The sequence below is a fragment of the Ochlerotatus camptorhynchus genome, unplaced genomic scaffold (assembly GCF_037179485.1).
Source record: "Ochlerotatus camptorhynchus isolate MF236.1 unplaced genomic scaffold, CSIRO-AGI_Acam_v1.1 ptg000370l, whole genome shotgun sequence".
Lineage (NCBI taxonomy): Eukaryota > Metazoa > Arthropoda > Insecta > Diptera > Culicidae > Ochlerotatus > Ochlerotatus camptorhynchus.
In genome coordinates this window covers 4,545,307-4,570,862 of record NW_027040858.1, presented here as the reverse complement: position 1 = coordinate 4,570,862, position 25,556 = coordinate 4,545,307, and the positions used below count along the sequence as shown (strand labels likewise).

Genomic DNA, 25,556 nt, shown 5'->3' with positions numbered 1-25,556 from the left:
CAGTATGTCAATTTATTGTCAATATATTGACATGTGTAATGGGCGCTTAAAGGAACGCTGAGAGTGCGCCTTCAGAGACCGTTCAAGTTTTTTTCCTTGCTGTTTATACTTCGGGCAATCTGCGAGAGGATGCGGAGTTGCCAAACAATAAACACATTTAGGAGGAACACCACAAGCACCCTCCGCATGCTTCTCGCCGCACTGATCGCATCGTGGCTTGTTGCCGCAGAAGGCGGCGGTGTGGCCTAATTGTTTGCACTTGGTGCAGTTCATCACCCTTGGTACAAACAATCGCACAGGAAGTCGAATCCTCCCAATTCGGACATAATCCGGCAGAGTCGATCCGGAGAAAGTCACTCGAAACGAGTCAGTCAGCGAGTAGATTTGTTTTGTCCCGTCGAGGGATGCTGACTGCATTTGGGTGCAGTCAAGAATCTTGACTTCTGGAAGAACGGGGTTCTTGGAGACACCAACCCCCCTCTTCAAGAAGTCATCGCAGGTCAAACTCGCTTCGGTGACCACTCCTTCGATTTCCACGTCACGACTGGAGATTGTTATTTCCCGCACTTGAATAGGAACCCCAAGTGCGATTACTGCGTAACGGTGGAGGTTGCTAAAATAGCTTTAGCAGCGCATTGGTGCGGGTACTCTAAGAATCTGCTTAAAACTTGTCAGAAATGAAGTATAGTGATTATTTGAAGTCACCCTTTGATTATTTTTGTGTCACAATAAAGTGTCTTTATATTAATTTCCACTAGTGTATATATCAGATAAGGTTAAACACCATAAACACATTATTCTGACGTTCCAGGTTTGTAGATCTTAAAATTAAAAATAAGCCCCATTAATATGCATGAAGTGATGCTCAGATTAGCGGGAAGCTACCGTACTCAGCATACACATTTTGCTCGAGAACAATATTACGAGATAATGTCCTTAATTTGGAATAAACATTCTTTTCCCATGGAAATTAATGCCACCGCTGTAAGTATATTCAAAAACAACTGCAGACATCCACTCTCCGCAATAACCCTTGTTCAAACATGTACTTTCCGAGGATGTTACCCACTCGAGTTATGCGGATGCTTTCCCACTTCCATGTGATTCTTTTGCTACTATGCTCACCGCGGAACTACCTCTACACGCAAACTAATTTATGCAAATTTACTTCCCCATCATGGCAATACCGTAGTCTATTGACTGTGGCGGAAAAATGTGTTACCCTCCGTTAATGAGAGAGTTGGCATTCGCGGAAAAGTGCTCGATTGTTGTTGTTGAATGTTGTAATTTCAAATTAACGGGAAAAACAATACCAATCATTCAAATATCGGTGCATGTGAAGTTCTCAATTTAATTAAAAAAACAGTTGCATAACCCTGTTTCTCATTCCTCAATTTCGCTCCCGGGCAAAAAAAAAAATCACGAAACATCCTAAAAATCCTACCAAGCAGGCAGGTCCATCCCGGTTCAATTATTTGATTGAAATTCCACGTTCCAGCGGACAAGGTTGTCATATTTCCCCAACTTGGGTTCGGGAAAAAGGCTGGCACATGGTCGCCCAAGCACCGAAGAATGCAGAAAAGCGTATAAATCGTTGCTCTGCCAGATTTTCTAAATTTATCTCACAGACACGACGGATCATGCGGAAAAATCGCAGTGCAAGCTCGTGCTGCTGCTTCACTGCCCTATCATCCAGGATGATAAGCACGTCCTACGGTGTTAACAATAAGAGCGGTAAAATGATGATAAATGACCTGCTGCTGCTCATTCTGTTGCTAGATATGGGTGCATGCGGGTGGTTTCAGTGTGTAGCCGAAGGATTCCATCCGTACCAAGCTGCTTTGGCCCTTTTGCACTCGTGGACAACTAGTAAACAACTGGTAAGCATATTCTGTTATCTTGAGTCTTCATGAAGTGTTGGCCCTTATTACGAGTGTCACTTCACGGTGAAAACGATGTCAAGTGATCACTCGTCACTCACGGTGAAGTCTTTGCCGTCCTCGTAAAAAATCATCCCGATTTTCTCTTCGACTAAATCGGTTCACGTCGGTAAGATCGACCGACTATGAAACCGACGTATTTATAAATTCAGTGTCAACAATTCAGAGGGGCGTAATTGCTTTTGTAAAAAATGGCTTTAGCCGTGGATTTCTCGCGAATAAAAGCTCACACATGAAAATTAATGAAACCAACAAGTAGAGGAATGTTTCCTCTACCAGCTAGCAATGTTAATTTGGAGGGATGAGCTTTAATTCGCGTGAAATCTACGGTTAAAGCCAATGTTTACAAAAGAAATTACGCCCCTATGAAATGTTGACACTGAATTGTTGCATCGACTCTTATGGGGCTGCTTAAGCGGAGGTTGCCGACGCGTCAACACACGAAATCGGTAACCGAAAACATAGGAAATCAGTCAACCAGAAGCGACCAAATCAAACGATTTGTAGGATGACTGTGTTGTAGCAGGGATTCTATGAAACCAGACGAAATATACTGGTTGATCAGTTTATTAAATTGTTTCTACGGCGGAAACAGATTAAGTCGACAAATTAATAAGCATACGAAATTGATGAAACCAAACGAAACAGAGTGGTTAATCGGTTCATTCAGTTGTTTGTACTATGGAAAAGATTAAGTCAACTGTTAAATCGGCTTATGAAATTGATGAAACCTTATGAAATACACTAATTAATCGGGTAATGTTGATCAAGCAACACATATCTGCCCTTTTTTCAGTTTCTCCGCTGCGGAATGAGTCCGCTTCTGGCCTTTCTGAAACCAAGGCGCAGCATTGGGATTCTGTGTTGGTGGAGCTCCTTTTCAGTCGTATGGATGCCACCTCACAGAAACAGTGGGAAAATAACCGTGACAAAACCCAGCGTCCTTCGTACGACGATCTCATAAAGTTTATCCATGATCACTCACGCACACTGCAGTCCCTCAAGCTCTCGCAATTAGTTTGTACACCGTCGATAGAGGCCAAGCCTACGAAGTCACGACAAGTGTTGGCCCATTCGGCCACAGAACAAACTCCTAAATGCGCTGCGTGCAAACAAGCGCATTTTCTGTTCCAATGCGAGGTCTTTCGTGATCAAACTCCGCATCAACGTTTCGATTTAGTTAAACGGAACAACCTATGCATCAATTGCATCAAAGCATCCCACCAAGCAAGAAACTGTACCAGTGGGTGCTGCAAGTATTGCCAAAAGAAGCACCACACTTTGCTTCATCTCCCGTCGTCCGCCTCCTTGATGACGGGTGGAGCTCCATCACACAGTCAACATACTGAATTCCCAATGTATGAAACAAATCCTAATCTGTCGCATTCTCCTCCGGTTCCGTTCAATAGTGGCCCGGATGTCACTTCGGTTAATCGTGCGTACCCGCTCTCGTCGCCGTCGGTATTTGCGCCTCGCCTGCCCCCGTCGGAAATAGTCACACCTCCTTTCACCGCCTGTCAAACCGTCGCACCAGCAAATGTTGGTGAAAATACAGTGATTTTGTACACCGCACTAGTGAATATCCACGATAACCTCGGGCACAGTCAAATCGCTCGTGCACTCCTAGACAGCGGCTCGCAGTCAAGTTTCGTTTCTGAGTCGTTGTGCCAACGTTTATCGCTCAACCGAGTGAAGATCAACATGCCTGTAAGCGGCATTGGGCAAGCAATTGTCAACGTACGTTACGTAGTCTCGGTGAGCATCGCATCCCGATTTGGGTCACAACAAGTCCCATTGCATTGCCTGGTGTTGCCGAAACTAACGGTGAACCTTCCAACGAAGACGGTGGATATTAACACGTGGAAAATTCCCAAGCATCTACCGTTAGCAGACCCACACTTCTATCAAAGTCATGGTATCGATTTAATTATCGGTGCCGAGCTTATCCCGTTCATTCTGCAATCCGAGCAGATTCCGTTCGATGACCAGCTACCACCACTCCAGAAGACAAGCTTCGGATACGTATTCTCGGGAAAGGTTCCCGCTTCGATGACCACTCCACTTACCTGCTTGGTCTCCGCTTTCGACAACCTGGACGCACAGGTGAAAAGGTTCTGGGAAGTGGAAAACTTTGATGTCGGGAAATGCCTGACTGCCGAAGAACAACAGTGTGAAGCCCAATTCGCATCTACACACAGTCGCAATGCCGACGGTCGTTATGTAGTGCGTCTACCAGTTAGGCAAGCACTTCTACCGTCTATTGGAGACACGTGGAACATAGCAGCTCGTCGATTTTCTGCCCTTGAAAGACGGTTCCGCTCCGATGAAACACTATACAAGAGCTACACCGATTTCATGGAGGAGTACGAACGGTTAGGCCACATGGAGGAAGTGAAGACTCGCGTCGCGTTACCCCAGTATTTCCTGCCCCATCACGCAGTCCATCGTCCCGACTCGTCAACAACCAAAATAAGAGTCGTGTTCGACGGCTCGGCTAAAAGCAGCAACCAGCTCTCCTTGAACGATCTTCTTCTCACAGGACCAACAGTTCAGCCTTCCATGTTGTGCATCGTTGTCAACTCTCGTTTCCACCGATTCGTCATGAAAGCAGACGTGGAGAAAATGTTTCGACAGGCTTTGGTTCATCCGGACGATCGCCTACTACAGCAAGTTGCGTGGCGCCGAAACGAATCAGAGCCACTGAAAACCTATTCCTTGAACACTGTCACCTACGGCACATCTTGTGCTCCGTATCTAGCAACCAGAGTCCTAAACCAGCTGGCAGATGATGAAGGGCATGACTTTCCACTGGCTGCCCCCATCGAAGCTCTAGTTAAAATCAGCATACAGCTGACCGAATTACTAAAGCGAGGTGGTTTCAATCTGCGGAAGTGGAGCGCGAATCACCCCAGTATTCTGGAACATTTTCCAGAGGAACTAAAGGAGCATCAGTTGCCGCTAGAACTCGACCGATCTGCATCGATCAAGGCACTGGGCCTACTATGGTTTCCAAAGGAGGACGTATTTGGATTCAAGGTCCCTGATTTTCCAGCCCTGCCACACGTTACGAAGCGCCTCGTAATATCGGAGATGTCGCAGTTATTTGACCCCTTGGGTCTGGTCGGTCCAGTGGTGGTCAGTGCGAAGATGTTTGTGCAGCGATTGTGGCAGAAGAAACTTAGCTGGGACGAAAAGCTACCGGACGTTCTGTAATCATGATGGCTGTCCTTCCGAGCAGCAATTGGTATCGTTCGAAATCTTCGAGTCCCTCGGTGGGTGTTCGAAGAGAGTGCAAAGAGCTACGAGTTGCACTGTTTTGTCGACGCTTCTTCCAAAGGGTATGGGGCGTGCATCTACACAGTATCAACAGGACCTTCCACTAAACGAACAAGCCATTTGCTCATAGCAAAATCACGTGTTGCTCCAGTATGTGGTTATTCCATCCCACGGTGGAAGCCAATTGGCTGATACCATTCGTAGAACAACCAAGTTTGACTCTACGGTCACGTTCTGGTCAGATTCATCGATCGTTTTGCACTGGATTAATTCACCACCTTCGTCCTGGAAGATGTTCGTGTCCAACCGAGTATCGGAGGTCCAGAAACTCACCCAAGGATCCCAGTGGCGGCACGTTCCAACCCTAGAAAATCCCGCCGATCGTATATCTCGCGGGGTACAACCAGATGATATCAAGAACGATGCACTGTGGTGGCATGGGCCGTCCTACTTGCTGAATGAAGTGGAATCGTGGCCAGCTCCTATAATTCCATTGACGTCTACCGACATTCAGCAGCAGACACCTGAGCAGCGGCAAACGGTTGTACTCCTAAGTGTCACATTTGACGATTCGCTAATCCACGATTACACACAACTGTCGCATCTTATCAAAGTTGCTTCATTCTGTCAACGTTTCGCAAAAAACTGCCGATTGCCGAGGATGGCTCGTACAGTGGGACCAATCACTTCGGTCGAATACGACAGTACTTTGAAGTCACTCATCCGTGTTACGCAAGCTGCATGTTTCCAGCAGGAACTGCGCCACCTGCGGCACAATGATCAAGAACGGATGGCCCTGCGAAAGGCTGACTTCAAATCACCATTAAAAGACCTTGATGTGTGGATCGATGACACCGGTCTTCTCCGATTGAATGGACGGCTAGCAAACTCACCTGGATCCTTCGACAGCCGCCTCCCGATCATACTACCGGCCGACCACCACCTTTCAAGATTGATCGCCAACTCCGTTCACCATCAAACACTGCATGCAGGACCCACACAGCTCCTGGCAACAATCCGTCAGCGCTTCTGGCCAATACGCGGAAGAGATCTAGCTCGAAGGACAGTCCACCATTGCGTGACTTGTTTTCGTTTTCATCCCCCAGCAAGCAACCAGTTTATGGCTCCACTACCATCAAGCCGTGTCACTGCAGCGAAAGTATTCGAGCATACGGGGCTGGATTACTGTGGGCCGTTTTTCGTTCGACCATTGGCAGGTAGAGGCGCGTCGGTAAAATCTGGGTCGCTGTGTACGTCTGTTTCGCCGTAAAAGCCGTAGTCCTCGACATCGTCGCCGGGTTGTCGACGGAGTCGTGCGTCAATTCGTTGAGGTGCTTCGCGAGTCGTGTCGGGCGTGTTCGTACAATACACTGCGACAACAGCACTACGTTCGTCGGAGCGCGTCGAGAAGTTATGGAGATGCGACAAGCTTTGGTTGATCAACTCAACGGCACTGCATGGACCACCGAATGTTTGGAGAAAGGCATCGAGTTCCAGTTTATTCCACCACGTGCGCCGCATTTCGGCGGCCTATGGGAGGCTGCAGTAAAGGCCTTCAAGCGGCATTTCTGGAAGATCATCGGAGCAGCTCCACACCACTACGACGATATGCGCACAGTTGTTTCCCAAGCTGAATGTATACTGAACTCCAGACCATTGACGCCTCTTTCCAACGACCCGCAGGATCTCTGTGTCCTGACACCCGGCCATTTTTTGCTAGGAGAGTCCCCCTTTCATTTGCCGGAGGCAGACCTTTCTCAGGTGCCAACCAATCGTCTCAACCATTTCCAGGCCACACAACGCTCCGTCCAAAATCTCTGGAAGCGTTGGTCCACGGAATACATCGGGCTTCTTCACCAACGGCCAGCTAAGTGGAGGAAATCCCCAAGCGAGTTTCACGTCGGGACCATGGTCTTGGTGAAGAAAGATAACGTTCCTTCGATGCAATGGCCCCTTGGCAGAGTTGTGGCCATCTATCCCGGAAGTGACAACATCGTGCGCGTAGTGGATGTGCGCACGCAACTAGGTATTCGACGCCGTGCAACATCTGAACTATGCGTCCTTCCCATCGAAGATCAGGATCCAACGAAGGCACACGATTGTGAAACCGTCACCACCAATTCTTCTTGAATGCTGCGCTTCAACGGGGCCCGGTGATGTTGCGACCCAGAACTTATAGTACTAACATGAAAGCACTAAATTACGAGCAAATTATACAAACAAAATGAATTATAAATTAACTTAAAAATACCCACCACCCAGAACACCGCTTCTACACTTATACATCTATATACATCCCAAATTGATTACCCTTCACCTCACACTGAACACGACAAATAAATCAGTTACCTAAGAACTACAAAGCAACACAGACCAGTTTCTGCACTCTCGTCCGAAAACTATCTCGGTTCGCGCCAATCACTGGGCGGATTGAAACCACAATTTCGCCGTTGTTCACAAGTTCGCCTTTGTCGTCGTGCCGGCCAGATTCCGGCATTCAAGCAAGAACAGGTAATTAAATTGGGTTCTTTAGGGGTATTGAGGTAATTGAATATTCGTAATCTGCATTACAAATGGAATCGAAATCCAAAATTTCATCAATTTGGGAGCACTGGAACTATTTTAAATAAGTGTGATTACATTAGCAAAAATCATCATCTTAGCGGCCCTCACTGGTACTTCGTATGGGAACAAGCTGTCAGTTTGTCAGTTTTGTATCAAACAGTGAAGTGATTATTTTGCTTTAAATCTTGATTTAAAAATTGAGATGGAAGTAAATGGGATCGAAAAAAATATCGTTGTGCTCAGAAAGCGACGCCGACATATTTTTCAAAATTAAAGAACGCAATTGTTTCTTCAAATAAAATATACTATACTACTACATACTTATTACGCCAAGTACTCAACCTGCTTGCCATTGTAAGATTTCCAAAAAAAAAAAAACAAAAATATTAATACTAATTATACTTACCAAGTTGTAATGACATTTAATAATAAAGTTGCACTCACTTAGTCTAACCTGTCTAGTCTAAGCTACATCTATGGTTTAACTGCCACTATATAATCACTACGTAAACCGACTTCGTCTGTAATACGTAAATAAACACCGATCAAAAAACATACAATTGCCAGATTTTACAATAGATAAAATCTATGGCTGTCGGTCCCTGCGGTATCCCATTTAATACATTAACGAATATGTTAACAAAAAAAAAAAAAAAACTAGTGTACTAATCCCGACGTTGTCGGTTTATTAATAGGCGTTTTTTGTATACAACCGATTTCGCCGGTCGACAGTGAAATTCCCCATCTGTCAAATTTTTTATGGGGGTGTAATTCAAATGGGAATCACTTCATCGTGAGTGACAATTTGTCACTTCACCGTGAAGTGACATCGGTAATAAGGGCTCAAGATAGCAGAATATTCTGAGCAGTTTTAGCATAAAGGATTGAAAAGAAACAATTATAAATAATTAATTTAATTTAAGAAGTATTGCCAAGAGTACTGTTTATTTAAGGCTATATTTTTTCAGTCTTGTGAATGACTGATTTTTTTTATCAAAGCAGCTGTTTCAAAACACGGTTTCATATGATACAGTAATATTTATAAAAGGAATTATGCAAAATTTAAGAATTTTAGAAGAAAATGTTAGATGATGCTAGAGTTTGATGTTACCATCCCCTCATTTCCAAACAATTTCCAGCCATTGTGACCCAGTCTTATTATCCTCCTGGTTCTGTGCTATTTGCCCCTGCCCAGCCAGGATTTGGTCAACCGTTCGAGAGTAGTATCTGAAGAAGGCTTCAGAAACCAGTTGCCTACCTAGCTCCAATCGAACATGTTACCCATTAACCTCGAGTCCACCACGAGTAATTGGTACCCAATACTAACCTAGAACTACTGGTGTTTAAAATGTAAATTAAAAAATTACTGATTTTTGGCTCCACAAAGTGTCACACACGACTGAGCCTAGTAAAAAACGAACTAGTTACAAAAAAAAAAGAACAAAATGTTTGAAATATCAGTGGTGCTCATACTACCTCGAATGAACTTCAGTAATATTTAGTTAAGAAAAACATTAATGTTCATAAATTTTGAGATTTCATGTTCAGAAAATTTGATGATCCTGGATTAAGAAAAACCTTCAAGACTCAGAAAGTTTGCTTGAAAATATTCCGACCAACATAAATTTCTAAGATTCTGGAACGTCCAAATAGTCAAAACAAAAATTTAAGTTTTTACAATCTTATCATTACAACCTCGATTACAACTGTCTAAGGAAGCTCGTCAAAAGTTTATTTAAATTTGAGTCGATGATCATTCGACCTAATGGCCGCCCAAGTAACATTTAACGTTTTATGAAGTACTACAAGGCTTCTATAAAACAACATTCATAAAACCCTGGTCAAGATAGTTTTGCCTTTATTACATCCACCAAAACCTCATTAACACTAGAATCTGTCTAGTTGGCCCACCCGAAGTAGGTTCTAAAGAGTGCATTATCGAGACATTTCAAGAATGACTTGCTGCAAAAAGTTTATTCTGCCGTGATGGTACCCAATCCTTGTTTTGAATGGCTGAGCGTACATTTTATATGGAAAAATGCCTCAATTACATGCTGTTCGTAAGTGACTGAATGTTTTTGTTGGCTCTTTCATGGCCTCGTCCTTTACCGTTTGGTACAAACTGGGAGGGAGAAGCAAATACTACACACAAAATCTTATAAATCAATCACAATATTGCGCAAGAATTTTTTTTGGCAAATAAAAATTATCAAGTAATTTGTTTCCATAATGAGGGGTTTCGGTTTTTCGTGTCTCTGTTGTTTACGTGTTACCGTTGGATGGCTTAATGCTTGTGGAAAGTTGGAGTTGAAAAATCACTTGTAGAGACTCGTAGTTAATCAGCCAAAATTAAGTGTCAGGTGAAATACTGCGGCCGGAACAGCAGGAATTATCCTGGATTGGGTTTTTTGCGCTTTCCTACTGATTATATCACAAGATCCCAATGGATTAAGTTCTGTCGGATGGATTCCGGAACCGGCGAAATTAAACCAGAATCGCGAGTCTGTAGCGTAAGTGTTGACAGTACAAGTGTTTTGCATTTTATCAATGTTGCTATGATCTTTTTTAAATATTTGCAGGCCCATTTCTTAGAGGACTGCTTCCGCGTCGATAAAAATGGGAAGAAAACGAAAAAAAAATGCCGTTCCATCGATTGAAGCTTTCTTGCTACCTCCTGAAGACGAACCGGAAGAGAGCGATCGGTTGTTGGACTTTTATAAATCCCGTCCCCTCTACTCTTCGCTGGCTCTTCTGGATCATAACTACGCGAACTTTGCTGCTGTGGTGCCTGAATGGGTTGCTATTGGAGATGAAAAAGATGAACATGCTTGATACTCTACAATTTAGCTAAATTACATACCGATTCCTGAACTGAAGAAACGAAAATTTTGCAGTGCAAATTGTTTTCAAGCAAGAAAATATTTTGTATTCGATATCAATACTTCCCATTGATTGGTGTTTTGTTCTGCCGGCTCCCACTGACAGTTTGTGACAGCTCATTTCTGGCTTCACTTGACATTCACATTTTCCGAGTCTGTTTCTCCCTCCCAGGGTACAAACGGTCTGCACAGAGCAATGGATTGAATAGTGCAGTGCTTTCACAGTGCCTAAGCAGTCAATATTTTTAAGCTCTGCTTGATCCGTTTAATTTTATGACGGCATTAATGGTGGCAAAGTTGCCTGGACAAAATTTAAACGTCAAAATTTGTTTATCTTTCGATAATTTTGTTGTACGATCATTGCAACGATGTTCTACTCCAGCGTTGGATCAACAAGTTGCGTGACATCCTTGTCAAGGGCGATTCATCTATTGGAAGCAGTTACTCAGGAAGCGTATCTACGTAACTTGGAACAGGTGGAAGGTCAATCGTTCCCGAAAAGTTTTCTTTCTTCCGGATGATGCGATGAAGTTTATGTGCGCTTGTTTGGAATTTTTGGAACAATTGACCCTTTTGCCGAATGAAATCGTTGCTATGGTTCGCAAGGCAACGAATTTCCAGCTGACGGACAGCTTTCCGTACTCCCAGTTAGGCACTGATGCTATTCGTATCATCATCGCAACATGACAATATGCTGAGTATTCCCATCAATTTTAAGCTTCTAATTTGACGGCTTCCAGGCTTTGTAAACCGCATTCTCTTCGCTCCTCTTGTATGTTGTTGTTGTTGTTGTTGTTGTTGTTGTTGTTGTTGTTGTTGTTGTTGTTGTTGTTGTTGTTGTTGTTGTTGTTGTTGTTGTTGTTGTTGTTGTTGTTGTTGTTGTTGTTGTTGTTGTTGTTGTTGTTGTTGTTGTTGTTGTTGTTGTTGTTGTTGTTGTTGTTGTCGTCGTCGTCGTCGTCGTCGTCGTCGTCGTCGTCGTCGTCGTCGTCGTCGTCGTCGTCGTCGTCGTCGTCGTCGTCGTCGTCGTCGTCGTCGTCGTCGTCGTCGTCGTCGTCGTCGTCGTCGTCGTCGTCGTCGTCGTCGTCGTCGTCGTCGTCGTCGTCGTCGTCGTCGTCGTCGTCGTCGTCGTCGTCGTCGTCGTCGTCGTCGTCGTCGTCGTCGTCGTCGTCGTCGTCGTCGTCGTCGTCGTCGTCGTCGTCGTCGTCGTCGTCGTCGTCGTCGTCGTCGTCGTCGTCGTCGTCGTCGTCGTCGTCGTCGTCGTCGTCGTCGTCGTCGTCGTCGTCGTCGTCGTCGTCGTCGTCGTCGTCGTCGTCGTCGTCGTCGTCGTCGTCGTCGTCGTCGTCGTCGTCGTCGTCGTCGTCGTCGTCGTCGTCGTCGTCGTCGTCGTCGTCGTCGTCGTCGTCGTCGTCGTCGTCGTCGTCGTCGTCGTCGTCGTCGTCGTCGTCGTCGTCGTCGTCGTCGTCGTCGTCGTCGTCGTCGTCGTCGTCGTCGTCGTCGTCGTCGTCGTCGTCGTCGTCGTCGTCGTCGTCGTCGTCGTCGTCGTCGTCGTCGTCGTCGTCGTCGTCGTCGTCGTCGTCGTCGACGTTCTCTGTCTCTGGTGGATCCATATTTTAAGTTTTATTGGTAAACAGTGCAGAATGCAGATTTAGGTGGAATGATATGTTTTGAGCCTGAAATTGAAACTTTAGACTAAAAATCTTTTCTACAAAGTTGTTCCTTATAGTTCGGTCCTCATTTTTATGACAATGAATTCTAGGGTGGTTCCTTTTATCATTAAAATAAAAAATCTGACTTTTTTGTTTGAATAAATTAAGGTATACATTCTTGGGAAAAGATATAGCTGAGCTAATTTCAAGTAACTTTGTACAAAACAACTTTTTTGTATCTCTTAAATTGACCGATTTCGAGCTATTTTCTTGAATTGAGTTAGGGTGGCTCTAAAAAAAACGGTTGGTTTGCTCTAGTTTTCTTATTTCGAATTTCTCAGCAAAGGTGTATCGAAATAACTTTTAGATCTTAAGAAGGCGTAAATTTTTGCTGCACAAAGCTTGTCAATATCTTTCGCCGATCAAGAGTTATTGACGTTTTTATTCTAAAAATATGCACTTTTCAAATGTTAATATCTCTGGTTGGGGCAAACAGAAAAAAGTTTTTACGGCATTTGAAAGGGCGTATGTTATTCTCAATAATGTGAAAAAATTGGAGGTATGTTATTTTTTAAACTCGTGTAAAATCAATTTGAATTTATTCATATTTTTTACTAAATTTGGGTATATACTTTTTATAAGAAGAGATACAGGCATCAGATTTCTCTATAAAACATTCGTCTTAAAGAGTTTTAAAAGTCTCCAGAAGATGACTTTTATGAGAGACTTCATAAATTAAATAAATTAAATTGATAAATTAATACACATTAATACCTGCCTTAAGAAATAACTTTCATAAAAGTGCGAACTAAATATAGAATTGGTGTACAGGACAAAAATCTTTTTAAATTTATTTTCTAAAAGTTCCGCCAGAAGCTGCTTAAATAGAATGCTCTTCAATTATGGTACGGAACTTTCAAGTTCTTATAACGACTTAAAAATGAGGCAGCTTAGAATTCTATAGACCACCTTCAATCAAGCTGCTTAAGCCACAAATAGCCTTTTAGCAGAACTTTTGGTTACTTGGGCCGTCTACCCCTTTTTGCCTCTTTGATGTTTGTTGATGCTTGAAATTAGGTTATTTTTGAGCTGATATTTCCTATAACATTTTCTTCAGTAAAGTTGTGTATTTTATTGATTTTTAAAAGTTGCAGAGCATTATTGTCATCTAAAACAAATAATTTCGGAAATATTAACAAAAATACGGATTTGTGAGGCCCTTCTATAAAAAACGCATCATAACTCAAAATCGCAAGCAGATAGAGACATGGCGTCATCTACGAAATTTTTGGTAACAAAGCAACCTACAACCTGAAGTCTTCATATCTCTATCTAGTCAAACTAAAAGTTTAGATTCTGCAGTGCCACCTGCGGTGAAGTTCCGGACTAACATTTAACTTCATTCAATGGGTCTTGTCATTTATAAAAAACTCTTCTCAAGACACCCTATTGAAAAAAAAAAAACACTGTGAAGGGTGCTAATGTGTTACCTGCTAACTCAGGATAAGGGATTTCAGGGTCATTTACTGTAGCTTGTATCTTCCACTTTTGCGTCAAATATGCGAATTCCAAATTAACAGGAGCAACAAAGATAATAATACTCAACCCACAGATGTCGTTTGCCTGGCAAAGAGAAGGCAACGGCAGAACTAACACTGAATGAATGCTCAACACACCCGAAGAAGAAATTTTAACTCGTATCACTAGAAAGGCGAGGCCTAACGGTTCCCTTGTGAACCCGGTTTCAGACGGAATTACGAAAAGGGTGAAAATATGTTAACCAGGGCTGCTCTTGGAAATAACTGACTACCACTGAATCTACTTTTTCATTCTACATTTGTATATTCGTGACGTCACAATTTAGGGTACTTGCATGCTTTATTTTCGGACCGAGTCCAGGTTTACGCTGGTGATGGTACTGTTGGCGATGCTGATTAGGGTTGGTCGTGCTGGCGATGATAACGGTGGTTGACCATGATGGATGACAATTGTAGCGGTGGCGGACGGCTACAGTCGGATAATTTATTCGCACGGGCGAAAGAGGTTACCCGAAGATGACGATGATGAAAGCCGGGCACTAGATTCAACCCGCTAACACTAGCGTTGACCACGCGGTTGCTTTGGATACGGTGGATCTACGATGGCGGACGGGTAGCTTTGATGATGGCGGATGTGGCTTTTGGGGCCAGTAACCAGCATTAGTTACCCTGTGACGTCACTATTCTACACCAGCATAGTTTTCACAATGTTACCATCTAAATTACCTTTTTCTTCTCGTTTCTTTCTTCTGTAGGTTCAACTGAGAGTGATTTTTACAAAAGTTTTTAGTTTTACTACCCTCCTCTATCGTAGTATTTACAATAGTTGCACTGCCTACTAAACAAAAAAAGGAGACAAACACTGAAATTAACACGTTTTCACCATGAGGTTATTTAATTCACTACCTCAGATTAACTGCAACACACGCGCGCACTTCTACCATAGAGGTAACTCTAAGATTACTGGGTCCCGAAGAAAATCATTATTATTTTTGGCTCACTCAGTACCAGAACAACGGTCCCAAGCAGTCCCAAGCTATTTCACTCACCCCTGCATGTTCTGCATGAATCCACACACCCCTGATGTTATCTGTCAAACTTTCATAGCGAATCAAAACAAACATAGTGTAGTAATAGAATTTCAACTAGAATAGGGTACGTTAATCGTTTGCTTGGGACCAATAGGCTACTAAAGTGGTGAGCCAATTTAAAATTGTAAGTTTCGTATTGATTGTTGCTTCTACTCCGTGCTGGGATAAGTTGGAAAAAGATCTTTTCCGGGTAGAAGCTGAGCTATATATATCAATTTTAAAATAATGTCCTTAATCTAGAACATTCCACATGTCATTTATGTTGTGTGTTGTGAAACACCTTGCTCTCAAAACCTTAGGCGCCATCTGTGGATGAGCTCAGGTACTTATAGGGCTGGGATATGTTTTGCCCGCTCAAATTGTTATAATCAGCCCAGTGGCAGGCGCGTAGGCAACATGTTATACAGTGACAGTGGGTCCAGCACAGCAAAATAAATGATTTGAGTCCGCGACATGCTGCCTACTGTCAAATGCTGCTGTTGGTATAGGCCTTGTCACTGGCCTGGTTATAATAGAATCGCACTCGAATCGATACTAGTGGAAGTGGAACAGGCTCACACACTCGCAAGCCAACAAGTGAGTGCCACTGTTACCAATCATTCAGTAAATGTGCTATAGTGGTTCCAAATTATTACTTGTAGGCTCCTCCACAAACTTATTACCGTATAAAACGAATATATTCGTTTTATACGGTAATAAGTTTGTGGAGGAGCCTACAAGTAATAATTTGGAACCACTGGTTACAAATGCAAAAAGTTCATGGATTTGACCTTTTGCACCACTGTGGATTGCTCTGATATTTTCATGGACCTACTTCTTCGGACAGGCAATAGGATGTGTCTGACTGTACTTTGTGGAATTCAATTAGATTTTAGAGAATCGCTGGCGGGACTTGCTGGAGATTAACGGTTGTGGTTTGTAAAAATTGGATTGTATTGTGGCAACATCAATAACAAATTTTGACACATGCACAGTTCAGTGTTGCCAGTAACTTTGAATATCATAAAAATTGTAGCCATGGGTGCCAAAAAGCGCCAATGACTGCGCCCGGGTGTGCCCAAGTTTGATTTTGGCCCACTGTATAGTGACCAACCCCTTGTCTGATATAAACAATTCACAGGCAAGTCATGATCATGATAAACCGTTTGCTTTGATTGAGACAAGTTTCAATGTTACAGCGTTTGAAGGGGAAGGCAACTATCTTGAAAATATGAATATTCATGCAAGTAGGCTTGAAAATCAAAATCGCCTACACTACAGCACTGCTTGGCACTGTTAGGCTGTTTGGTGAATTTTTACTTAAATTTTACGCTATTATAACGCTTAAATTATAATGTCCGAAAATCCCTCTCAGTTTGCCAAAATTGATTCCTGGTCTGTCAGAAATAAGTCTGGTACAATAGCAGGTTTCCATCCGTCAAATTTGAGTGAAAATTCCCCAAATGAAACAGAGCCATCATTGCTGTTTCGTTTCATGGGTGGATAGGTGCAATTTTGGAGCTTTTATTAACGATGCAGCCTCTGGCTCCATAAATTTATCTGCGTGAATTTCATAATCAAAATTATGCAAATGCGAAAAGCGAGAATTTCGTAGATGATAGCGGGCCCACAAAAGCAAAGCAAATGATTTGGGCCCCGAACATGCTGCCTACTGTCAAATTCTATCAGTTGGCTGGATTACACTCATAATCCCTGGTCAGGGCTCATTTAAGTGAACTTCCGAAAACCTCACGTTTCCGTATCCAAAATTGGCCTCAATTCTATTTAGAAGTGCTTTAAAGTCTCCGCACGTGGCAACCATCAGCTGCTGGTAGCTGAAAATTTGATGCCCTTTTTCCTGCTCGTCATTCGAACCCCCATCGCTTGCCCGAGCAGCTTTCGCCAAGCTCGCGAGCATCATGTTTCATGAATTTTTATGAAGATAAATTGCAAATTTGCCAGCGGAAGCCGCGTCGCGTTACTTATAGCGAATTCGTTTATTATCGGGGTTGGAACCAGTTCCAACCCAGTGCGAAACCGAACTTTTTGTCAGTGCGAACCTCAACCTGAGCTAGGTTTTAAAAACAAACGAGCAAACTGACGTTTGTCAGAAAACAAGCAGACCCAATCCTGATACCCGATCCAGGTTGGAACTGAATAATAAACGAATTCGCTATTAGTTTTCTTCCGAGTCTTTCTTGTGTGATGGGTGCTGCTTTTCCTTGCCGTTTTCCACTTGATGGGGCACAAAATGGCACCGTGCCGCCCACACGCACTTGCCTTACTTCAGCTTGAATGGTTGATACTGTTCGAGGAAGACGACTCACGTCGAGGGTTTCCGGGCCACTTGCTCGGTGTTGGCGTCGTCGTCGCTTTTGTTGACGATTTTTGTACTCTCTGGGGGTGCACTGTGGGTCAGAGCAGTTTTCTAGTCGGTCAAAAACAATAGTTCAAATCAATGTTCCGCTATGGTATGTTTCCAACTTTGTATCGAATCTTGGCATTTTCAGTCACTGTGATTAGACACGTTCTTGAAACGCTATCACTTCTGCGCTTGTACGAGGAACCATTGTTCCATCAAGTGGAAGCGAAAAAAGACGGTCACTCTTCATCATCTGAAGACACTGATTCCGATTAATTCACTCAAATCGATCGCGACGATGCGGTTGCACGATTTCCATTTTGCTCATGTTTCATGTTCAATTTTCTTTCTTTACCTTGCAGGCCGGAGTGACAGCATTCAACCTAGATGATACCACGTCCAACTACTCCGGAACGGCGTCGATCCGGAAGAAGAGCTTCCAGGTCTACGGAGCTGCTGGTGAGTATAGGAGTGAGCAGCAGCACAAACCTGTTGCAGTTTCGTTTAGCAGCAAAGCAGTTTATTTTTTTTCTGGTTCTACTTATTCCCGCGCTTGTTGAAATAACATGGACTCATTATAATCTCGTTTTACCGAGATGGCGGCGCTCGTTTGACGTGGCAAAGTTTCGCAAGGTATATTTTTTTGTTTGAAAACATGTTACCGTAGTCTGGTAACTGTTTACCAGAGTTAAGCAACACTTCTTTGTTTGTTACGAGTTTCTTCTAGCGGAACTGAATTGCATGGGGGCAACTGTTTGGCGGAACCGAAATCGACGCGTGGGCTGGTCTCGACAGGATAATTAGCTATGATTTGCGGAAACGGGCTGATCTGGGATTGTGAGCAGCTGCAGCTGTGTTGTTTTTTCGCTTGGTTGCGGAAAATCTGTCATTTTGATTTTGCTTGTTTCGATGACGGATGTGAATTTAATACATTGCGAAAAAAAATGGCAGCTGAATACATCCTGGATCAAATTTTCAATCCGTCGTAAATACCAAATGCTTACAAAATTGAATCAGTGTTTATCGATGCTGACCAGTTCCAGGCCAAATAGGATAAAACATAAAAATTCAAGACTCAAGACTCTGATTTGCATGAAACTTGTGTATAATTATGTGTTGTGGGCAGTCATTACACATTTGAGTTGTCAGTTAGCCGCAATGTTTAAAACCCGGATGCATTGTGCGCTGATCTCAATTTAAGCGCTCATGTTTGAGTAGATAATCAAACCAGGAAGCATGTAGCCATATCATAGACTACGCACCATCATCGTCCTCTGCTAATGGATGATGCATATTTTTAATACAGCTGCCAGCTTTCGTCTTCACTTGATTCATCATCCTCCGTGCGATCCTCGTTAGATTTATCTTCATTATGCACGGTTGATGTATTGCGGAATAATAAATTCATCTCCTGTTGCATCGGTTTCTTTCCACGAATAATCAGGCGAAATCAACGCAGAGCTTGCAGTGGTGGTTTTTCTTGTTCAAACAAATTATGGCAAAGCGATTTTCAAATAAAATCCAGCTTCAGCTTATTTCTGAGCGATTGTCTACAAATCGCCTGAATAGTTTTACAGCGATTTTTAAAATGATTTCGGATGGGCAAAAGTGAAGAGAAACACAAAAACACTCTTTTATGAAAAAAAAAACGTTTTAATTCTCGACCGATTGTTTTGATAATAACATGAGGAATGAAAAACAGTATAGCAAGAAAAATGGCGGTCACAGTAGAGTCCAAAAAGAAAGGTTACCACCTCACAGTAGAGTTGCCAGGGTTGCCATTCTAATAGCCTCCGTCAACCGCAGCAACTCACCAAACCGACATCAGCCCGGTGACGATGAAGGGCAGACGCTGGAAGACTCTTGGTCATCATGTCCGCTGGTTGTTCTATGGACGAAATGTACCGAATACAAATCCGTCCATTCTTCATCAAATCACGAAGAAAATGAAATTTAACATCCACGTGTTTCAGCCATCCGTGGTTCTTGCAGTCCTCCGCAATCCTTATTGTGGACTGATTGTCCTCGAAGAAACTCACCGGAAGTTCAGCGACCGTTCCCAAATCTCGAAGCAGATGAAGCAGCCAAATTTCGTAACAAGCAGCAGCACACAATGCGTTCAGCTCAGCTTCCGTAGAGGATAGTGAGACCACTTGCTGCTTACGCGTCATCCAACCGGTAGTGCATCCAGCAACTTTGAATACACAACCACTGACGGAACGTCGGTCCACTGGATCATTGGCCCAGTCCGCATCGGAGAAAATCTCGACCATCGGAGCCTTCAAATCAGCACGATACATAAATTCGACATCCAGAGTCCCTTTTATGTATCGCAAAATACGCTTTAAGTACGTCCAATGTTCATCCGTGGGGCAACTCTGGAATTGACTGAAAAAATCACTGCCACCGACAGATCCGGTCTTGTTGTGAGCGAAGCATAAGTTACGCAACCCACAAGCTCTCGATACGGCTTTGACGTACGTTTATCCTCCTCACCCTTCGGTAACTTCAAGCGGCACTCCATGGGCGTAGATGCCGGTTTGTACTCCTCCATACCGAAACGATGTAGTAGATCCTCCAAGTATTGCCACTGACTGATGTGCAACACTCCTGCTTCCATATCACGATCGATTCACATTCCTAAAAAACTCTTGATCTCGCCCGCATCGGTCATCTCGAATTCAGAGGCAAGGCAACGCTTCACTACCTCCACCGCCTTCAGCGATGTTCCAGCAACAGTGACATCATCCACGTACAGCACGATAATCACCTTCTCGCTCCCGATCATCCGGTCGTTGAGGAACGCCGTCTTAACGTCCATCTGGTGGCTCGTCATCTTCTCCTTGTTTGCCAGAGCTAACACTGTTCTCAGAGTGTCAAGTTTAGCCACCGGAGAATACGTTTCGCAGTAATCGAAACCGTATCTCTGGCTGAAACCTCTGGCCACTAACCGAGCCTTAAACCGGTCGGGTTCTCCATTCAAGCCACGATTTATTTTGAAAATCCACTTGCTCGTTATCGGCGTTCGGTTTGCTGGTAGCTGCGTCAGTTTCCAGGTTCCATTCTTCGGCAAGGAATTCATCTCTTCATCGACAGCCTGTTTCTATCTGCACGAATCGTCCCGCTTCTGGGCCTCCGCCAGTGACTTCGGTACATCCTGAACGTAGTTTACGGCGCTCAAAGCATATGCCGCGTAATCTACATCGTAGTCCTGATGCCAGGAAGGAGGGCGCTTTTCCCGTTGTGGTCTCCCAGATTCCACGTTGATATCCGGCGCCGGGCCAGCATTCTCCTCCGATCCGTCCTCGTCACGAAAACTTCTGAATTCATCATCAGACGCTTCTGAAACGGCTTCGTCTGCACCTTCGGCGGAACCTCCGCTCGCTTCATTGTCAAAATTCTCCGATTCGCTTTCCTGAACACTGTCCCGATCGCTTTCGTCCGACTCTTCATCACCTACTGGAGGTAACACGAATCCACCAGGTGATTGCTTCTTCTCAACGTCTGTTTGACCACCCTCTGCTTCAACGAAATCCACATCCCGCGCATGAATGATTCGCTTCGTCTTCGGATTCCAAATCCGGTAACCGTTATGTGCGTATCCGATGAAAACACCTTTCCAAGCCTTCGGATCCAACTTCTTGCGTAACTCCTTCGGCACGTGAACAAAGACTGCACATCCGAATGCTCGCAACTTTGAGACATTCGGCTTTCGTCCCTCCCACAACTCGTACGGAGTCATACCAGCACCAATCGCATTTGACGGGCTTCTGTTGACCAAGTACGCCGCTGTCTGGATGGCAGGTGCCCAGAACCGCTTGTCTACTCCTGAATCCTCCAGCATAGACCGCGTTCGCTCCACGAGTGTGCGGTTCATCCGCTCGCTGACGCCATTCTGCTCGGGCGTATATGGGACCGTCCATTCAACTTGGATTCCCTTACGCTTACAAAAATCATCAAACATCTTGCTACGGTACTCACCTCCGTTGTCGCATCGCAATCGGCTTATTTTTACACCGAACTTTGCGGTAACCAACGCCTCATACTGTTGGAACAAGTCGAACACCTGACTTTTGCGCTCCATCAGGAACGTCATCGTAAAATGACTCCAATCATCGATGAATGTCACAAAATAGTGTACACCTCCAACACCATCAGGTGAAACCGGTCCACATACGTCTGAATGGATCAGTTCCAGCACTCGCGACGACCGTTTCTCACTACGCTCTGGAAACGGCTTCCGGGTCTGTTTGCCCACGACACACGACTCGCACATAACAACACTCTTGTCTGTCTTTGCACCGGTCAGCTCGAGTCCCGTGACCATATTTCCAGCGATCAGTTTCTCGAGACTTCGCGCATTTAAATGGCCGAACCGACGATGCCACACTTCAAGATTCTTCGGAATCCGCCCACACGTCAACATGGAATCACTCGCGCTGCGCTTTGTCGTGAAAAGATCGAGACGATACAACTTTCCACAACGAGAACCCATCGCGACGGCCTCCGCTCCGCGATATATCACTACTCGTCCGTTTTCGTACGTCACTCGCATTCCCGCATCGTCCACCCTCATCACCGAGAAAAGATTACATCGGGATTCGGGCACGAACAAAACGTTCTTCACAGTGCATTCCCGTTGACGTTGGACACCACTTTAATCGTACCGGAATGTTTCGCGACTTCGATCTCGACCGGACACGTCAACGGCTTCAGGCTTTCAAACAGCGTTTTGTCGTTGACAATGTGGTCCGAACATCCTGAATCGATAAACCACTGCACACGAAATTCTTCAGCAAACTTCTTCACTTCAATATCACCGCCCGCAGCAGCAAAACAAACACCGCTCGATCCAGATTCCGCTGCGTGCGCCTTCGGCGTTTATTTTTCGCGAGATTTCTCACCACTTTTCTGTCCCTTTTTCGTGGGGCAATCAGACAATTTATGCCCCTCTTCTTCTTATTCTTCGGCTGCTTGGTTTCCGCTTCGTTTCCTCATCCAAGAGGCGACACTTAACGAACTCCATGTTCAGGTTTGCCTCTGGCATTGTTTCCAAGGCAGTAACCACAGTGTCGAACGATGTACCCAAAATGTAAGCAAGAGATGGCAAATCACATCTAGTTCTTCCATCTCTGCTCCCGTTCCACGGTATTCACGCACTAGCCGATCGAAGCACAGAAAGTGTTCCTGCAAGGTACCGCCCTCATACCGCAATGCCAACATCCTGCGCTTAAGCTGCATGCGGCTGGCGATACTGCGTCGCTCGAAAACTCTGCTCAGTGCAGTCCAGATCTCCTTCGGTGTGCGCTTTCCCTGCACAAACTCCAGCTGAGAGTCGTGGATTCGGGAAATGATGAGGGATTTGCATCTTCTTTCCTTCTTCAGTCGTTTTTCACGTTCCTTCTCCTTACGTTGCTTGATTTCCGCGGTATCTCCCGGTTCGTCTTTCAGCGCTGCAACATCACCAATCTCGGTCTCCACGCACTCCAGCAGTTCGTGCTCCTCCAAGAGCACCTCTATTTATGCGAAACTTCCAAATCGCGAAATTAGCACCATCGAACAGCGGCATGTGAAAACGTTCAACACGATCTTCCTCGGCCATCTCGACAATCACTTTCACTATTTATCCGTAAACCGTTCCGAAACTATCTGGGCCCATAATCTAAAATGATTTCGGATGGGCAAAAGTAAAGAGAAACACAAAAACACTCTTTAATGAAAAAAAAAACGTTTTAATTCTCGACCGATTGTTTTGATAATAACATGAGGAATGAAAAACAGTATAGCAAGAAAAATGGCGGTCACAGTAGAGTCCAAAAAGAAAGGTTACCACCTCACAGTAGAGTTGCCAGGGTTGCCATTCTAACAATTTTAGCCATATTTCTACTACTGCAAATGAGCGTGCTTCATATTAAAAGTAAAGTGCATGCACAGTCAATGAGAGTAGCTCAAAATAGAGCCCAATTTGAACCAAACATGCAAAAAGCGGGGTTACTAAACAGTGAATGAGAAACATTTTCCTCGATCTTCAAAAAAAAAAAAAAATACAAGGGACTGCCCTGTACGCACGTAGGACTACGTGGTCTTATATAATAAATGGTAATGTGTATCTTTAATGAGCCAGGTATTAATCTGAACCATATATTAATTATTTTCCTTACATCATTTTTATATTTTGATTTTCTGTTCTATTTACTATCGTACAGATTTGTCGTACAAGCATGATCGAAGGGAACTTGAAGTTCGTCGAGTTCATGAAGAAATATTTGCACGGGGACATGGATCGTGAGTGGACTTAATTTTCGTTCGCAACGTCCGCCTTGACAGTAAAAAGTATAACCCTTACACGTTAAACCATCGCCCAGTTTTGTCACTTTTCAAGCTTTAGGCTCTTAACTCTTTCTTCTTCTATACGGAAACCCAGTTTTTCTTCATGTCTTCCCAGATTTGACCACCTTGGGATGCTTCCGTAGTGCCTGCTTTATAATAGCCCAGTATTTTTCGATGGGCCTTAGTGACGTTTGAATAGTGGCACGAAGCTAGATCCGGTCAGAAGATCGTAGGACCCTCGTGTTGCTTCAACAGAGAAAGCAGACGCTTCTGTAGACACTCCTTGCGGTAGATCTCTCCGTTTACAGTCCCGGTTGTCACGAACGGCGCACTTCGTTTGCCACATGAGCAGATCGCTTGCCAAATCGTGTATTTCTTGGCAAACTTTGAAAGTTTCTGCTTCCTTATTTCCTCTGGAACATCAAACTTGTGCTGGGCGGTGAAGAACAGTAACCCTGCAAGCTGCCGTAAGTTCGCCTTGACGTAAGTCTCATCTTCCATGATGAGACAATGAGGCTTCGTCAGCATCTGGGTGTACAGTTTCCGGGCCTGTGGCTTTTCCACCGCATTTTGCCATTCGTCACGATTTGGAACCTTCTACACTTTGTACGTATGCAGTCTCTCCCGGTCTTTAGCTCTTTGAACGAAAAACTTGGACAGATTCAACTTTTTGGCCACATCCTTGACCAAAGCATTGGGATTCCGCTAAAACGCTTTCACGACACGCGTGTGATCCTGAAATCTAATAGAACATCCATTTTGACCGCATTTAAGTAACGTTTAATCACACGACTCACCGTTGACTGCACGATTCCGAGTTGTTTTCCGATGTCCCGATGAGAGAGTTGAGGATTTTCCAGGTGCTTGTGCAAAATCAATTCACGACGTTCAATTCGGGTGACGCCATTTTTCCAACTTTCGAAAAACTGACAGCGATAAAAATACACTGTAAACAATACACTCTAAACTACTTCTACACAAAATTTTCAAGAGAATATACCCAATGGGTAATTTTTAATAGCGTTTTTCCGTGATGCAATTTGATGTGGAACACTCTCTAACTGTCCAATTTTCTTATTGTAAAAGTATCCTTTCGACCTGTTGCTCTTCTCTACAAAATAATACAAAACTCAACCAAGAAACGGTTCATTCGGAAAACTTCTCCATCCCACCGGGTTTCAAGATCGTCATGCTCAGTTTCTCCCCTCATAACCACCGTGATCATCGTCACACTTACTAGAATTCAATAATACAGAGAAAACTTACTCCTGCAACTCTCAGACAAACCACCTGCACTTTCATATTTCTCTCCTGCTGCTGACCGACGAAGGCACTGTGTACGGACGATGAGGCCGACTCAAAATTGAGTTGAATTCGACTCAATTTGGTGTAAAGTGGATTTGCTCACAAAGTGAGTAAAATTTGCCGAGTTTTTTTTCAAGAAGAATCTGCTCGAAGATGAGGGAAATCGAGGAAAAATTTTCTCATATTTGGAGTAAAAACCTCTCTTGATTTTTCTCATATTCGAGAAGTTTTTTTTCCTGCTCGGAAAATTTAACTCAACTACACTTTTTAAAAATTGAGTAGAATTCAATTGAATTTTGAGTTGATTTCATCGTCCGTGTAGACACGCTTGCAGAGGGAAAAGTTTAAAATAATTGAATTATCCGAGTCCGAGTTCAACTTCCATCCGAGTGGTAGAAAGCAGTGGGTAAAGGGCGAATGAATTTGTTCACGTTAGTTGTAATTTGCGTAGTTTTGTGCTTGTTTGCGAGATTGCCCCTGTCCTGGCCGGTTGTTGAGGCGACGATGGGATGGCTCCATGAACAAGTTACGCGCAGTTTACAATTAGGATTTGTTAGCACTGCTGTTCCATTTCACTTCTAATGTGATTAGTTTGTGTGAGATATCCTTATAATGAGATAATTTGCCTTGAAATGCGTGTTTTGC

The 25,556-nt window shown here is 44.0% G+C and overlaps 1 protein-coding gene across 1 annotated transcript in view; it reads left to right on the top strand.

The window, feature by feature from the left end:
• The window catches only part of LOC135710125 (adenylate cyclase type 6), a 472,542-nt gene that overhangs the window by 269,876 nt on the left and 177,110 nt on the right, over positions 1 to 25,556 (top strand). The window contains exon 4 of the mRNA XM_065232613.1: positions 17,639 to 17,735. Coding sequence (XP_065088685.1) covers positions 17,639 to 17,735 — 97 coding nt within the window. The remainder of the gene's footprint in view (positions 1 to 17,638; positions 17,736 to 25,556) is intronic.